Below are 16,748 nucleotides of genomic sequence, written 5' to 3'. Positions count from 1 at the left end.
AAATAATTACAGAGAATTTCAGATACTGACAAGTGTGGTATAGCTGTATTGCACCTGACATCTATTTTACAGGTGCCGGTTAAGATTTAGGCTGGGGCCACACGAGGGCACAAAATGCGTCCGTTGTAGAAACAAACAGAGGCGAATGCTACGCTTTCTTCTGGCTCCATTGCAGACAAAGAACTACGCACCGCATTCTGCAACTATGTGGTGTCCTCAGCAACGTCCGTCATAAAGTATGTTCGTTACAACGGGCGTACTTCGTGCGCTCGTGTGGCCCAAGCCTATAATCAGAAGCACTTGAAATTGTAGGCACGTCACTAAAATAGGTATTCCATATTGGGTCCAAATATTACGGTAAATTGAAGACAATACTGCCCTTCTTGTACTTACCCATAAACTTCTTTTTCTTGAACACTGATTTTCATTTTTCATTTTTGACAAAACAAAATGAAAAGTACTGCAAACTGCTAGAACATCTGGAACACCAACCAAAACAACACAAACTTAGAAGCCAACCTGAAAATAGAAGAGATACAAGAAAAACAATAAATTAATTCCCCTTAAGCCAGTTAAATCCAGAGGCTTCAGTGTTGTATGTTTTACAAGCCAGAACATTTTTAAAACGCCAACATTTACGTATGAAAGTTGTTTAAAGCAACATGACATGAAGAGGGCAACAGAAATAGTAAAAGTTGACCTCATTTTTTGTGATATTTCACACGTGTGCGGAGACATTTATGTAGTATTTTTAAACCAAAAATGTATTATTTTTTATATATGATGGGGAAGTCCTCTTAAGGATGGTGTTCATGCTAAACACAGATTGCTAACCAAAGAATTCTGTGGTAACAGAATCCAAAGTTAACATTGCTATTACCAAAGCTCACCATTTTACATAATTTTGAGCCATTTCTGTTTCAGGTACTGTTATTTCCCAATTTCCATCTGTGCCATTTCAACGATTGCTGTTTAAAAGATTCCCCACTATAATTTTTCCGTCAAAAAGATCCTCTATTGATAGCCAGAGTTTAGGTGGGTCGCATGTGGGTGATCACTACATTTGCCCTACCATTTTGTTGTCCCTGAAATTTATGATATGAAGATATCAACCACTACTAAAATTAATAATACAAAATATGAAACAAGCTTTTATTTGACTCAGCCATTACAGATGATGATATTGTAACATGTACACCCATTGCTAGGCAACGGCTTGGTAATCACATTCCTGCGACGCATAAGCGTGCAACAGGATGTCCATTGCTAGGTAACAGACCAGTTAACACGCCGTTTTTCTTTGTGTGCTCCATGCCAAGGGGTTATAAGTGGACACAGTCACAAGATGCGATCAAGCATAGTAGCCGAGAGTGAAGGGTGGAGTTTTGGAACGCCAGTCTGCCGGGATATGAGCTTGGGAGCAAAGGAATTGAACTGGGTTGAGTCTTCAGAATTGGCAGCTGCAGAATAATGGCAAGAAGCAGTTTGGCGGTGCAAACAAGACTTCATGTGTGTTTTGAAGTGAAAATGAGAATGACAGATCCGTTGTCAGGATACTGAAGACTGAGATCCAGTTAAAAATCCATTTCTAGAAGGGCTCTGGTGCCCACCCAGCATTCTGTTTAAATTATTCTGGGACTGAAGCCAGCCACTCATTTTCATCTAAAGTGGAGGATAAGAAGGTGTGACCCTGTACCCCCATGCCATCATATTGTGTGATGTGATGCTAAGCAGAAGGGTAATTTAATCATCATCTTTCACTGCATATACTAATATAAACTAAAAAAAAAAAAAAAAACTCCATGGTTTTAGTCCGCAAGCGAACTATACTGTCTGAGCGACCACCGGCTACTTGTCGGTGAAGTTGCCTATACTAACATGCAACTTTAATCATCAACTATGAACATAAGTACATACATATTCTGTATGGTTATTTGTCTGCGTTAAAAAGTATCAGAGTGGCCCTGTTCATTTCTCTTATGTTAACTGTATTGTGGAATCCTGGGTTATTACATAATATGTATAGTCTGGTAAGTGGGTACCATTGTTTCAGAAAGGAACATAAAGCTTTCTCCTTTCTGAAACATTGCTACCCACCCTACAAGATTATACGGTGTTGTAACTAAGAAGTCCATAATATCACTCTTCATCACACCAGAAGTGTCAACTCTTGCACTTTTAGGTCATATATGACAATTTCCAGCTTTGTTCCTGTAATGTGTGAGGTTTCTGTGAATGGATAAATGCATTTACAACGAAGTGTGTCATATGTCCTTCCTGTTTCATATATGATATAATTATAGATATGTAAGATTTGAGGCTTTCACAGNTTCAGATATTATTCTTGGACCTCTTGGGTGAAGGTGGTTTATTCATACTTCAGGACCAGACATGTTGAAGTCTAAGCCACTGCTGATGAAATGTTTTGCAGCTAGGTACACAATCTTTTCTTGTTTTCTTTACATAATAAAGGCCCTTAATGCCAGTAAAGCTGTTATTCTTATAATTCCCAGGTTCAGGCCAAAAACAATTTGGTTCCTTAATGGTGGCTTTTGTGGGTATTCCAGCGAGAGGAAAAACTGTCATGGCTCACAAACTGGCCCGATATTTGAACTGGACAGGAGAAGTGGCTAAAGGTAAGCTTACCACTATATTTTTTACAGGTTTCTTGTAACATTATATACACTATTTCTGAACAGAATTTAACATGTGGGAGACCAAAGAGCAGTTTTGCAAGGAATGAGAAGCCACAGACACAAAAGGAATGATTTACTTAAGAAATGGATGCATTACAGAACAGACATGTAAGACTTACACATATGAAACTCATTCAGTAATTTTTCTGGAGAAAGGAGTGCAGGCCATTGAAGGCAGTCCCCATGGGTCTTGAGGCAAGCATGCCACTGATGTATCAGCCCATGAATCCTGTTTGCAGAGAACTCCTGCGCTGCTGCTAGAACTGCCATCGAGTCTTGGCTGGGTCACCAGCTGTCATACGTTTTTCATAATCTTTCTCAGTTCCTCAGGCAAATGCACGGATAGTACCTCGACTAGGCTTTGCTGCTTCATTCCAAATCCTCTTCAGTTCACCATTTCATCAGTCATCTTACCATCTGATGCTATGTAGCCCCAACACTGAAGGCAGTGATTAAATAATCTACCAAACAAACCAATTATGTTGTCACCATTAATTAACCCTACTTAAATTAATAAAAAATCAATATAATCCTGGAGTGACATGCCTGGGTTATGTGGGAGATGGTCCATCGTCTTTTGGTGTGGGCCACATGGGGATGAATGTCATGCAACATGATGGACATTCCAGGATTCCTTCTCATGACGGCAGTATGAAGATCTTGAAGGGTTGTACAATAATGCTATGCTGCACTGATGTTGACAACCCTTGGGCACTAGGAAATTTAATGATAACTCATTGGTCCTGTTTTGACAGACTGCACCTGGAATGCCTGCATTTAACCATGTCACACTCTTCCGGCATGCCCTAAGGTGCTTGCTTTGTTGCATAGTTCAGGGTCAACTACTGGTGTGTCATGCGGATGTGGTTATGAGTGCTGAGCATAGTGTAGCTAATCACCACGAGTTTTAAAGTGGTAAAGATGATACAAATTGTGTTAATTGTGTATTATTGAATGGAGAACTCCAAACCGTGTCACATGAATTGAAATATGCACTTCAAATTATTGCTCTTCTGCACGAAGATGTGAACATTTTAAAGAGAGAATTTGTGCAAGAGGATACGTCAGGGAATGTAGGTCCGATGAAGGTGCATAAAAATGAAGGATTATTCTCATCAGTGAATAATAAAAGCTGGAAAAAAAAGCAAATGTAGATTTAAATAAGCAGACATTATCTAATTTTAAGAAATTTGTGCCACCAACTATAAAACTGCAAATCAATATGAGGTTCTTCATAACCTCAACGAGGAGGGAACGCAAGAAGCTCTGGTCAGAAAGAGAGACTTTATTCAGTTTTGTACCAATAATAGTGATCACAGAAATCAACAGTCACATACAAATGATTCAACATATCCAATTCCAGTTATTAATAAGGGGCAAACACAGTGGAAAGAAACAAGAAGAATATAAACCACAAATTTAAGGGAAGTGCTCAACAAAATCAACGACAGAAAATGGTGATCATTAGGGACAGTCATGCCGGAGGTTGTGTAGCTAATATGAAACACAGTCTTAAAGACAGTTACAAGATTAATGGTTTTGTGAAACCAGGAGCATGTATAGACACATTAATCGCTTCAGCAAAGGGTGATATTGAATACTTAACCAACAAGGATGTAATTGTCTTTCGCGGAGGTCGTTGGCCAAAATAAGTCCGAAGATGTATTGAGACACATAGTGGATTTCATGCAAATTAATAGTCATACGAACATTGTTTTGTTGAGTGTCCCACATTGGTATGAATTATCTGATTGGTCTTGGATGAACAGTGAAGTGGAAAACTTTAATAGAAAACTAATGAAGCTTATGAAGCCTTTCAAGCATGTTAAGGTGGTAAAAGTAGATCCCAAAAGGGAATTTTTTACTAAACATGGTCTGCATATGAACAATGTGGGTAAAGAAAAAGCAGCGTTGAAGATAGCTAATGTTGTTGCTGCAATGTTTAAAAAACAAATAGAAGAACCAATCAGATTGTACTGGAAAACTGAATATAAGGAAGGTGTAAATTGTACTTCAAGTGGGGATAATATAATTACTCAAGAAGATACTAAAGCTGCCACATCAGACAATGAAGAAGTTATATCTCACGTTGCGGACCAAGAGGTTCCGGTAGAAGAAGTAGGTAGAATATCAGATGGTAGTACACAAGTAGGTAGGACCTCAAGTAGGCAAAATAAAGCCACCATCACAAGAAGCAAGGATTTTTTGTGGCAAAAGTAATTTCAAATAGACAAAAACACATTGCATTTGAACAACTAAGTAATCAGTCATGTAATAAGAATGATGATATAAATAATAACCTATTTAAGATATTTCATCAAAATATTATGGGAATAGAAAGGAAAATTAATGAGTTAATGATATCTTTATTAAATGAGGAACCCAGTGTAATTTGTCTGAAAGAACATCATCTAACGGACTATGAAATGGATGCTTCACATATTCCTAAATATAAATTAGGTGCAATATATTGTAGGAAGAATTTAAAAATTGGTGGTGTCTGTATATTCATTCAAGATGATCTCAATTTTACTACTATAAATCTAGAAAAATATTGTAAGGAATGAGAAATGGAAATTGCAGCCATTCAATTAAAACTTAATGAGAAAAGGGTAATTATTCTCTGTATATACAGAGCCCAAGCTGGTGAGTATGACTATTTTTTAAACAAACTGGTCTATATACTTAATTTTCTTCATAAGTATAACTCAGAATTTATATTATGTGGGGACATAAATATTAATTGTGTAGAAAATAATAATAGGAAATCAAAGTTAGAGGACATGTAACATACTTATAATCTAAGGGATACTGTATGTTTCCCTACAATAATTGCTAACAATTCAGCCACTTTGATAGATAATATATTTATTGATAACAGAAGAAGTTATACCATTAAACCGTGATCATGATGTGCAGCTCATAACATTTAAGAATATTACTGTACCTAATAATACATTTGGATCTGTCCTTGTTAGAAACATTAATATAGCTGAATTTCAAATGTTACTGGAGTTATGATATTAAGGAGTCACAAATGTGACTGGGACAAAATTTCTGGGATTAATCACTGATGATACTGTTACGTGGAAACAGCATATCGATTATGTTATTAATAAAATTTCCATTGCATGTTATGCATTGAAAATTATAAAATATATTGTCCCTTTAGATACATTAAAGCTAATTTATTTTGCTCATATACATTCTACCATAAGTTATGGTATAATTTTTTGGGGTGGCTCTTCTTGTCTTAACAAAGTTTTTATATTGCAAAAGAAAGTTATTAGAATTATAACGAATTCTAGACGAAGAGAGTGTTGTAGGGACATTTTTAAGAATTTGGAAATGACGTTCTACTCTCAGTACATATATTCATTACTTTTATACACAATAATAAACATTTATTTAATTTTAACAATGAGTTTCACAAGTAAAAAAATAGAGCCCTCAATAATGTATATTTACCTGCAGTTAACCTAACAAAATACAATATAGGTGCATACATATCAGGTATTAAAGTTTTTAATCATCTTCCTCAAACAATAAAAATGTTGGCTACTGATGAGAAGTTTTAAATCTGTATTGAAGAAATTTTTATATCATCATTCTTTTTATTCCATGAATGAATATTATCAACATAATTGGTCATAAGTGTGTAAATTTGTAATGTATTTAATTCAGTTAATATAGGTAATTTAAATAAAATTGTATTAATTCAAGTTTCATACTAAGTTACTTTTAAGTTATGTTTATTAATTAAAATCTTATTAAATTTTTTACTTTATTGTTATTTGTATTAATCGATTAATGTAAGTGATTTTGATTATGTGATTTGTGTAATTTTGTATATGTATCTTGATATATCTATTTTCAAAGGGACCATTTCCACAGCCTAGGTTTGTTACCTGTATGGATATATGGAAAAGAAAGGGAATGAATGAATACAGCCATGTGATCACCTGCAACTGACATCTTCTAGCAGTGCTCTGAATGAGTTTCATTTGAACGTCCCTCATGCAAACAGAATGGGCAGCTGTGCTGGTCTCTCCATATTCATCAAAACAAAACAATCAAAATAAAAACTGATTGCATATCATCCTTCATGGTATTATCATAACATTTTGGTGATTTTCAAATGGGCAGTTGAACAGTTATTGCCTTTGCCGAGGACTACACTCTCCCTTCCATGTATACATGTTACCACTGAGATACCAAGGCAGTCTTGGTGAGACTGCACAAGGAATATTGACATTCAATCCCCAAACAAAATTTATGCTTAAACTAAGATAATTACAGCGCATAGAATGGTTACCCAGTACATCATAATTTATATGTGTAATTTGTCAGATCAGAATCCCCTGACTATATATTATGGCATATATACCTGTTGCTAGGCAAATAGTGCAAAATAAGCAGCTATACAAAAGCTGTTACTAGGTAATGGTCCTGTAAACAATGGCTGGTACTAGGTAATGGCCACAACAGATTTGCAACGTGACAATGTAGTAACTGGGAAGCAGTGTTCTCTATGTGGTTTATGCAATAACTGTGTGATGCAACAATAGAAAAACTGTTGGGAGAGGTATTTTCTATGCGGCCTGTGCCAAGGCTATATACTGAGGAGCAGCTGTGATTACAAGAAAGTCTAGAGTCTCGAGTTGGCAGTGAGAAGGGTAGGAGGTTGACGTGAGATGGCCGCCAGCATGGGAGTTACTCATTTGGAGGAATGACTGAATTGTGAGACAGTAGCCAGCAAGTAAAGATGTGAACTTGAAAGCAAAGGAAGCTATGGTGTTGGAAGCCTTTACCAGGCAACAACCAGTGAAGATACAGCAGACTGAGAAGACGTTGTGCAAGCTGTAGAGAACTCCAGAGTGTGTGAATTAGTGTTAGCACTATAGACATTTGTAGTTACATACTGCAAGAGTTCAATATATCTGGTTACCAATCTTAACCCCACCTATAGTCACACGACAATTTGATGGTTATTCTGGTAGAGCTGAAAGCTTCACACATGTCTTTTGGATATGTTACAATTTGTGTGATCAGATGTCTGCAAGTATATTTGATCACTGTTTAGTGTAATCTAAAGCTTAAAACAAGTCTTTTGCACAGAGCACTTTGTTTCTTAGAAGTTCTCAATGAGTAATAGCTGTTAGTACCTGCACAGACAAGTAAATCTTACTAACATGTGGCAGAACTCAGACTTGCCTATTCTCAGCTACAAAAACAAGAGATGGAAGATTCTTGAGCATCAAATAGCAAAAGAAAAGACTGTTTGGTAGTGCCACAGACCAGACTTTCCCAACTTCACAATACCTGAAACAAACCCTTTGCTATCCCCATCACAGATGCCATAACTTATGTGTGTGTGCATTTGCACATAATGTAAATATGTGCTTGTTTTCACACTGTATGACAAGTATAAACACCCTTTATTCCAGTATTCACTGTTAGTGAGTATCGGAGGAAGCTTGTGGAGCAGTATGACAGCCATGATCTGTTTAGGGCAGACAATCGTGAAGCAATGGAAATTCGTAAGAAGAGTTCTGTGACTGCTATGGAAGATGCAGCACTGTGGCTTAAAGAAGAGGGAAATGTTGCAGTAAGTAAAATTATGCTCCAAACTTATTCAGAAATTTTTTGATTTAATGCACTTAATATGAGGGCTCTGTTCTGTCAGAGATAATAACAACTTTAAAAATTCTTGTAGTTTCCCAACTCTTATTCAAAAGGTCATGGTCAAAATATTTAAATTTTTATAATCATTACAAGGCCTGTGTAGTTCACTCACTAAAGGATGTAGTTCACTATTTAAACAAAGAAATTAAGAGACTGTATACAGCTCATTGTATTATACTGTTTCAGGTTTTGGATGGTACAAATGCAACCAAATCACAACGGGAAAATGTTTATGACTATTGTGCAAAATTATGCTGCAAGGTGCTGTTTATTGAGAGCATATGTGATGATGATGACATCTTGTCTAGAAATATCAAGGTGAACCTGTCAATACATTCACTTCATTTGCCATGAATTTAATGTATATATAATGCAAAAGTATAGTTATTTTAACTTAAAGTAGTTCCATTTTAGATATGCTAGTGAGTATGAACACTGAAAAAGAGAAATTCATGTGTGAAACTGAGGACAGTCACTGTCACAAGAATTTTTGTCTCAGTGGAATCACTACCAGTTCAGTGTCATAAGGAACAGTATTGTCATGTTTATGGGTCACTATAGAGACAGTGTTTTGGGTTGGAAATTGGATTCATTGACCCCTTACAAGTTCTAACTGCAAGTAACTATAACACTCACTAATTTCCACATCTTACAAATCACTGCAGCACATGGTAAATCTTTTCAATCTACTGTCACTAGTCATTTCCTGGTAATGGATCTTAACACTGCAGATTCCTCAGTTTCCAACTATGTAATCTCTTCACAGACTCCCTTAAAACTCTCTCACAACTCGCACTTTCTCCAATTGTCCTCCATATAACTCTTCAGCATGTACCAACATAAAACACAACTCTTCTATTGTGGCTCCAGTCATTTCTGAGGGATCATGTTTGTTTGCGAAGGCATTACTCGATAATGGCTGCATATACTTGCTTATTAAGAATCTGTTGCCTAGCAGCGAATGTTGTTTCCTTGTTTGGTTTGAGGTCATTACCCAGTAATGGGTCTACACACATCACACAAATGAAGTGCTGGTAATCAAATATTGTAGTATGCGTGATCCAACACAGAGCTCCATCACAATCAAATAAAGGTATCCCTTTGATTCACAAAGGAAATTCATCTTATGAAAATTGTTCATAAGTTGAAAATTAAATTCCCATTACTTTACATGTAAAAGTTGTCACAGTTATAAACTTAAGTTGTTCATTGTAGCAAAAATGAAGTTTGTTAGGTGAAAAGTAGGTACAAATTAACACGCTTTGCTGTAGTGAAAATACATAAATTGAGTGCTTGTGAATTGAGGGATTGTACTGTTCCTTAAATTTGAAAATAGGACAAATGATTGAAGTTAATTTGTATCCAGCCTATAGATGACCACCATACAGAACGTTATTTTCTGTAATACTGTAAATGGGTGCCAACAAAAATTAAATCCCTTACTAGCTGGATCCTGTTTTAGATGGGGAACAAACTTGTGTGATACATGAGTTCAAGGAGGAGAAATCCTTTAACTTGACAGAATAGTTTCTTTCTCATTCATATACAGTTTCTCTTATATGCACTGTAAGGGCTAGGTACACAGTAATTGAGACTGCTGAATCATGTGTAGTTACTGTAATCATGAATGACCATAAATTTTAAAGGATCTGTGTTTCAAAATGCTATCAGTGGGGAAATGCAGACAGGCATATTCCTCCCAGTTGTCCTTACAGCACTTAGGTTTATGACACAGATGTGTACAAGTACATGTACTAGTGCCTAGGCTGGATGACCAAGGAATTGAGGTTAAATTCCTACCAGGGTGGAGAGATTTTCTCCTCTTCACAGAGTCCAGACTAGCTCTGGAACCCACCCTGCCTCCTGCTCCAAGAGTGAATTCGCCAAAGTGTGAAGCTGACCACTTATGTCCATCTGGTGCCAAGGTTAATAATGCATGGAACTATACCTCTTCTCCCTCATACATCTTCATGGTGTGGTGTCTAATGAAGTACAGGCAATTATTTTATAAAGGTGTGTTCATTTCAGGAAGTCCTGCAGAACAGCCCTGACTACAAGGACATGGCTCAAGAAAAGGCAATGGATGATTTTCACCACAAAATCCAACATTACTTAGAGCAGTATGAGCCCATCAACCCTAAACAAGAACCCAATCTCCGATATATTAAGATCATGAATGAAGGTATATGTTTTGACCCAGCACCATATTCTTTTCTTGGATTAAAAGGTGGCGGGGGATAGACAAAAGATGAATTCAGTTGATTAATAGCTGCACTGAACTGGTTCTAGGTGAAACAATATCAGTTCGCCGTGTGGCAGGACAGATTGAGGGTCGAATACTGGCTTTCCTGTCAAACTTTAAACCTGCACCAAAGACATTATATTTTTCTCGGGTAGGTATTTGATTTTTACAAAATTGTCATTTTGAATTAATTTTAACCTCATTAGATATAACTAGTCAATTGATATCATGAAGATGAATGAAAGCTGTTACTTATCTTCCCTCTTATTGCAGAAGCATGTGGCCATGAAGAGTAACAAAAATCCAGTTGTAATTACCCATGTACTATCCTTGCATGCCTAATGTATTAACATTGTTTTATTTACAAATAATGTTCAGTGTAAGCTTCCTGTACTGGTAATACAAGAATGAAGAATTGTAAAACAGGTTGCAAGTAAGTTTTCCCTTAATCCGGCACTGGTGAGGTGGGAAAATGTAACAAAAGTGGTAAGGTGGGGTCCCACAGACCCCAGAAATTCCAACTACTACATCACCTCCACCTTTGGTTTGGTGTAAAGCAGAATGATTCCCAGCTTAAATATTCTCATCTACATTATCATCATAATATAATGTAGAAATCATGATTTTGTTTTGCACAAATGAAGCTATGGTGATATTGGGTTGAAAACTAAAAATGGTAGTCATTGGGCTTCTTCGCTTGGTATTGATGAAGTCTGGTGACAGTTGTCTTTTAATTTTTCTTGATTGTTCCCACCATTTTTAGCTTATGATCTTCTAACAAGGATTTAGACAATGGGTAATTTGTGAACCAATTATCTAAAGTCACATTGCGCCCTGATCCAGATATAGGTGAAATCAACCTTTAACAATTTCAGAAGGTGTGTTTGAAACTTTATATGGGCCTTAAGATTGTGTGCTAACATAAACTTCCAATTTAGAAGTATAAAAGGACTTGGCATGAACCAAAGCAAATACTTTCAGACCATACTTTGCCAGTTTGCTTGGAATGCACTGCCAGAAACTGCATTCTCCATGAAACATTTCTAGCTTTTTATCAATTGTTACGTTTTCTCCTAAATAATATACAGACTCACATATTTCGTTGAACTAATAAAAAATTTCTCTAATTGGAGCCAATTTGTTATAAGATCTTCATTCAGTTCTAGTACTTCAGTCGTCAAATTGTAGACATCTAAGAAGAAAACGGAAACGAACAAGTGACATTGTGCTTCTAAATAATTCAACAACGGTACCGTCCGTGGCCCATAGATTATCCAGATTCTGGTGACTAGACTTATAAGAACCGGATAATTACGAAAGTCGAAACACAGACTTCATTTCACTCATATCAGTCTTTTGAACACTATTATTTCTGGTATAATTTACTGGCCTCCTTTCTATTTTGTCTTTTATATTCTTCAAAATTAGGTCTATCATGTCATCAAGAAAAAATATCTCTCAGCAATCTAAAATTGATTTTGCATTTTTTGCATTGCCCAGAACACCAGGTGCTTGGCTAACTATGTTATGTGCTCGAGTTCTTATTTGAGATCCTAACTTGTTTTTACTCCACCTGGTTTACTTATCTTTTGCACAAGTAAAAGGCTCCCTTTATGGATTCTTCCTCACAGTCTTGTTCTGTATCAGACTCATGATTACTGAGTAATTCTAAATCAATTTCACTATCATTATCTCTGCTAAATGGCTTCTCGTCTGTCAAAGTGTCATCTATAAGTTGATGTAACGTCTGTTCTTCCTGCTCGTACATGCTGGGCTATCAGTACAATTACAGACAGATATGGATTCTTGTTATTACTGTCAGATTAATATTTTCTGTGGGGTTTCCCAACCTCTAAATAGTTTGTTCAGAGTGCTCTTTTCCTGTGATTAGAGCAGCTGAAGTGTGAAGCTGTCCAATCACCTCTTATCTAATACAATGGTAAAGGGGCCTTGTGGAGCTAAAGCTCCACAGCACCACATTCACGGTATGAAGACTAAGCAAGAAAGAACTGTGATTGGGGAATATTTATGAAGATTAGAATCTTTGTGTGTCCAGGTCATCAGACTACATATAAATATTCATTATCATAATGGTATAAATATTTTCTTGAAAAATGAAAGTTCCACATAAAACCCTCACTAATATTGGAGACTAACATTTAATAAATACAATATGATTCAGAAAGATGGACACAATTTCAGTTGGCTGTATTTCCTTAACTATATGTTGCATTTGAATTCTGTGAAGTACATTGGAAAGAGGATGTCATAAAGTTTCTCATACTACCACTAGATCACTCCAGCTCCGCATCAGTTGTAAGTGAGATAATCTGTAATTGCATGTGGTTATGGAAGTACTATTAATATTTATATTTTTTGTTATGAGTGTGTGGTGATATTTGTGAGATATAAATATTTCTGTTCATATAGCATGGCGAGAGTGAAAACAATGTATTGGGCCGAATTGGCGGTGACACAAATCTGTCGCCACGTGGGAGAAAATATGCACAGTCATTGGCTCGGCACATGAATGAGGTCAAGATTGAGGGGCTGAAGGTATGGACTAGTGAACTGTGTCGCACAAAACAGACAGCTGAAGGCATCAATGCCCCTGCAGAACATATTTCAGCCCTTAATGAACTGGATGCTGTAAGTATATGTAGACAACCACAACTTTGCATTTGGTCTTCATTAAGCATTCCATTTCAAGTACCTGATCTTAAATTTCTAAGTGATATGCAAAACTGTTAATTGATGACATAAAGGACATTTTCTATGAAGAACTAGAGCATGTATTTGATAAATTCCTGAAGTACCCTATGAAAATTTTGCTAGGAGATTTCAATGCCAAAGTAGGGAAGGAAGACATTTTCAAACAAATAGTTGGGAATGAGAGTTTGCATGAAATTAGTAATGATAATGGAGTTAGAGTAGTAAACTTTGCCACATCAAAAAACCTTACTGTCAAAAGTACACATTATAACATTCATAAATTTACTTGGACATCTCCTGATGGGAAGATACACAATCAAATAGACCATATTTTGATAGATAGGATACGGCACTCGTGTATACTTGATGTCTGATCATTCAGGGCAGCAGATTGTGATACTGACCACTACCTGGTGGTCGCAAAGGTTAGGGAAAGACTGGCAGTGAGCAAACAAACGCACAGAGTTCATATGGAGAGGTTCAATCTCAAGAAATTAAATGAGGTAGAGGGTAAAGAGCAGTATCGTGTTGAAATCTCAAATAGGTTCGTGGCCTTGGAAAACTTGGACACTGAGGTGGATGTTAATAAAGCTTGGGAAACTATTAGAGAAAATATCAAAATCTGCCAAGGCAAGTCTAGATCATTATGAACTGAAGAAGCATAAGCCATGGTTCGATGAAGGATGCTCCGAATTACTACACCAAAGAAAACAAGGCAAACTGCAATGGTTACAGGATCCAAGCAAAATACATAAGGATAATCTGAACAATATAAGACGTGAAACCAGCAGGCATTTCAGGATTAAAAAGAGGGAATATGTGAAAGACAAAATTGATGAGCTTGCAATGAACAGTAAGAACAAGAAAGTTAAGAGACCTGTATAGAGGAATAAATGATTTTAAGAGGGGTTACCAACCTGGAAGTAACTTAGTGAAGGATGAGAATGGTGATCTGCTTGCATATTCCCACAACATTTTGAATAGGTGGAAGAACTACTTCTCTAAGTTACTGAATGTACATGGGGTCAATGATGTTAGGCAGACAGAAATGGACACAGCTGAGCCGTTAATACCTGATCCCAGCCCTTTTAAGGTTAAAATTGCTATTGCAAAATTGAAAAGGTATGAATCGCCAGGTAGTGATCAAATTCTGGCAGAACTTGTTCAAGCAGGAGGCGAAATATTACATTCTAAGATCCATAAGCCAGTTACTTCAATTTGGCATAAGAAAAAATTGCCTGATCAGTGGAAGGAGTCTACTGTTGTACCAGTTCACAAGGAGGGTGATAAAACTGACTGTAGTAATTATTGGGGGATATCACTGCTATCAACTTAATACAAAATATTATCCAATATTTTTCTCTCAAGGTTAAGTCCATATATAGATGAAATTATTGGGGATCATCAGTGTGGGTTTCAACATAACAGATCAACTGCAGATCAGATCTTTTGAAGTCATCAGATATTGGAAAAAAATGGGAGTACAATGAGACATTACATCAGCTATTTATAGACTTGAAGAAAGGTTATGATTCAGTTAAGAGGGAAGTATTGTACAATATTCTTATAGAGTTTGGGATACCCATGAAATTAGTTAAGCTGATTAAAATGGGTTTAAACAAAACTTATAGTGAAGTCTCCCATAAAACCAAGTTATATTTAAAGAACATCTAAAAGTTGTAAATAGTGATTTAAAAAATCCTCAACTAAGAAACTTTGAACAGTAATTGCTATACAATTGAAAAACGATTTTTTAGGGCCCCTCTGTGTGCATGTTCACATGCATGCACTCTCTCTCTCTCTCTGTGCATTACTTCAAATATAGGACGTACATTTTACATGTTTTTTCACGTTGAAAAATTGAGGTGTGTTGAAGTCGAGGAATGTGCACCTTTTAATCTTTTTCATAAAACCCACATTAAGAACTGGATGTGTCTTTTATTTTAAGTAATACGGTATATATAAACTGAGTATTTCAGGGAATAATAGACTATTAAATATATCTTGTTTTCTTAATTATATATTCTCCTGACATCTCCGTCATTCACATATACTATGGCTTGGAAGGAAGTAAAGGGTGGTGGGTTAGGCTGCACCATAGCTCAAGCAGTTAGTTGCTGGCTTCCCACCGTGGTGGCCCGGGTTCGATCCCGGATCTGGTCAAGTGGGATTTGTGGTGGACAAAGGGGCACTGGGGTAGGTTTTCACTGAGTACTTCGGTTTCCCCTACCAATCTTCATTCCACCAGTTGCTCCACAATCACACTCACCTGTCATCTGGGGCTGGTACAATATGCCAGAAGTGGCCGCAGTACAAAGGACTTAGTCCCACCCCACTAGCAATTAGAAAAAAGGGGTGGTGGGGGATGAAGAATGAAAACAGAACCTACAGTGGTGCCATAACATTGTGGGACATTGGTTCCCATTAAATGCACACTGTTTTGTTAAATGTATCTGCACACAAAAATCAATACTGTATCAAGAAAAATTGCACTATACATGATAATCAGATACTCATCATACTATGCTTCAAAGGCTGCAGCTACCGAGATGGCACACAGCAGTTTTCTTTCTTTGCGCCTTGTCATGCTTTTCCTTGTTGGCACAAATGATGTAGATCTGCATTTTTTGACAGCAATGAGACCTCCTTGTAATATCTTACTTTCCAACAAGTATAATGAAAATTAATTTTACATAAGCATATTGTGATTCACACACTGCACATTTTGACCTCTTCAAACAGACTGCACCAAAAATTAATGTAGGAATGATCATGTAGAATCCAAGGAATGCTGTACAAAGTAAGAATACTGCAATGGCATGCTGTTTCAGCCTTACTGATACTAAGAAAAGCTTTTGAAACCAGGAAATATTAACTAATTAAAGAGGAAGTTGAGTCTCTTAAATGCTACATAATGTAAATGAAAACTGTCTCAGACTCAGACTATTTTCCTAAAAGTAATTCACAAATGAAAGGCACTCATCCTTTTTTCCCCCCATATGTTTGAACAAAAACCCTTTTATTTGGGAGGAGAATCATCTTCCAGGTTTTATGATTTTACTGGAAATTTACTTTCATANAGCTGAAGGCATCAATGCCCCTGCAGAACATATTTCAGCCCTTAATGAACTAGATGCTGGTGTCTGTGAAGGTCTAACATATGAAGGAATGCAAGACAAGTTTCCTCAAGAATTTGCTTGGCGAGACCAAGATAAGCTTCGTTACAGATATCCATGGGGTGAATCATATGTTGACATCATGGCTCGATTAGACCCTGTTCTTCTGGAACTGGAGCATGAGGATAATGTGCTTGTTGTCAGTCACCAGGCTGTCCTGCGCTGTATACTGGGCTATTTTTTGAACAAGAAACCTGGTAAGCATCATCATTACTCTTACTTACTTACTTACTTACT

At 36.6% G+C, this 16,748-nt stretch overlaps 1 protein-coding gene and 1 long non-coding RNA gene across 2 annotated transcripts in view; one reads left to right on the top strand and one right to left on the bottom strand.

Annotated features, from left to right (window-relative positions):
• Nucleotides 1-228: 228 nt before the first annotated feature.
• LOC117282922 overlaps nt 229-16,748 on the bottom strand; it is a 26,139-nt gene continuing 9,619 nt past the window's right edge. Inside the window, exons 2-3 of the long non-coding RNA XR_004513856.1 lie at nt 2,816-3,157; nt 229-479 (exon numbers count right to left, since the gene is read on the bottom strand). This is a non-coding gene — a long non-coding RNA (uncharacterized LOC117282922). The remainder of the gene's footprint in view (nt 480-2,815; nt 3,158-16,748) is intronic.
• Nucleotides 2,490-16,748, top strand: part of LOC111872027 (6-phosphofructo-2-kinase/fructose-2,6-bisphosphatase) — an 18,112-nt gene continuing 3,853 nt past the window's right edge. The window contains exons 1-7 of the mRNA XM_023865513.2: nt 2,490-2,636; nt 8,144-8,304; nt 8,568-8,699; nt 10,410-10,563; nt 10,671-10,774; nt 13,054-13,222; nt 16,424-16,708. Coding sequence (XP_023721281.1) covers nt 2,543-2,636; nt 8,144-8,304; nt 8,568-8,699; nt 10,410-10,563; nt 10,671-10,774; nt 13,054-13,222; nt 16,424-16,708 — 1,099 coding nt within the window. The 5' untranslated portion in view covers nt 2,490-2,542. The remainder of the gene's footprint in view (nt 2,637-8,143; nt 8,305-8,567; nt 8,700-10,409; nt 10,564-10,670; nt 10,775-13,053; nt 13,223-16,423; nt 16,709-16,748) is intronic.

The sequence above is a fragment of the Cryptotermes secundus genome, unplaced genomic scaffold (genome assembly GCF_002891405.2).
Source record: "Cryptotermes secundus unplaced genomic scaffold, Csec_1.0 scaffold87, whole genome shotgun sequence".
In the NCBI taxonomy this organism is placed as follows: domain Eukaryota; kingdom Metazoa; phylum Arthropoda; class Insecta; order Blattodea; family Kalotermitidae; genus Cryptotermes; species Cryptotermes secundus.
The sequence above is the reverse complement of the archived record's forward strand: the minus strand, read 5'-3'. Positions and strand labels throughout refer to the sequence as shown.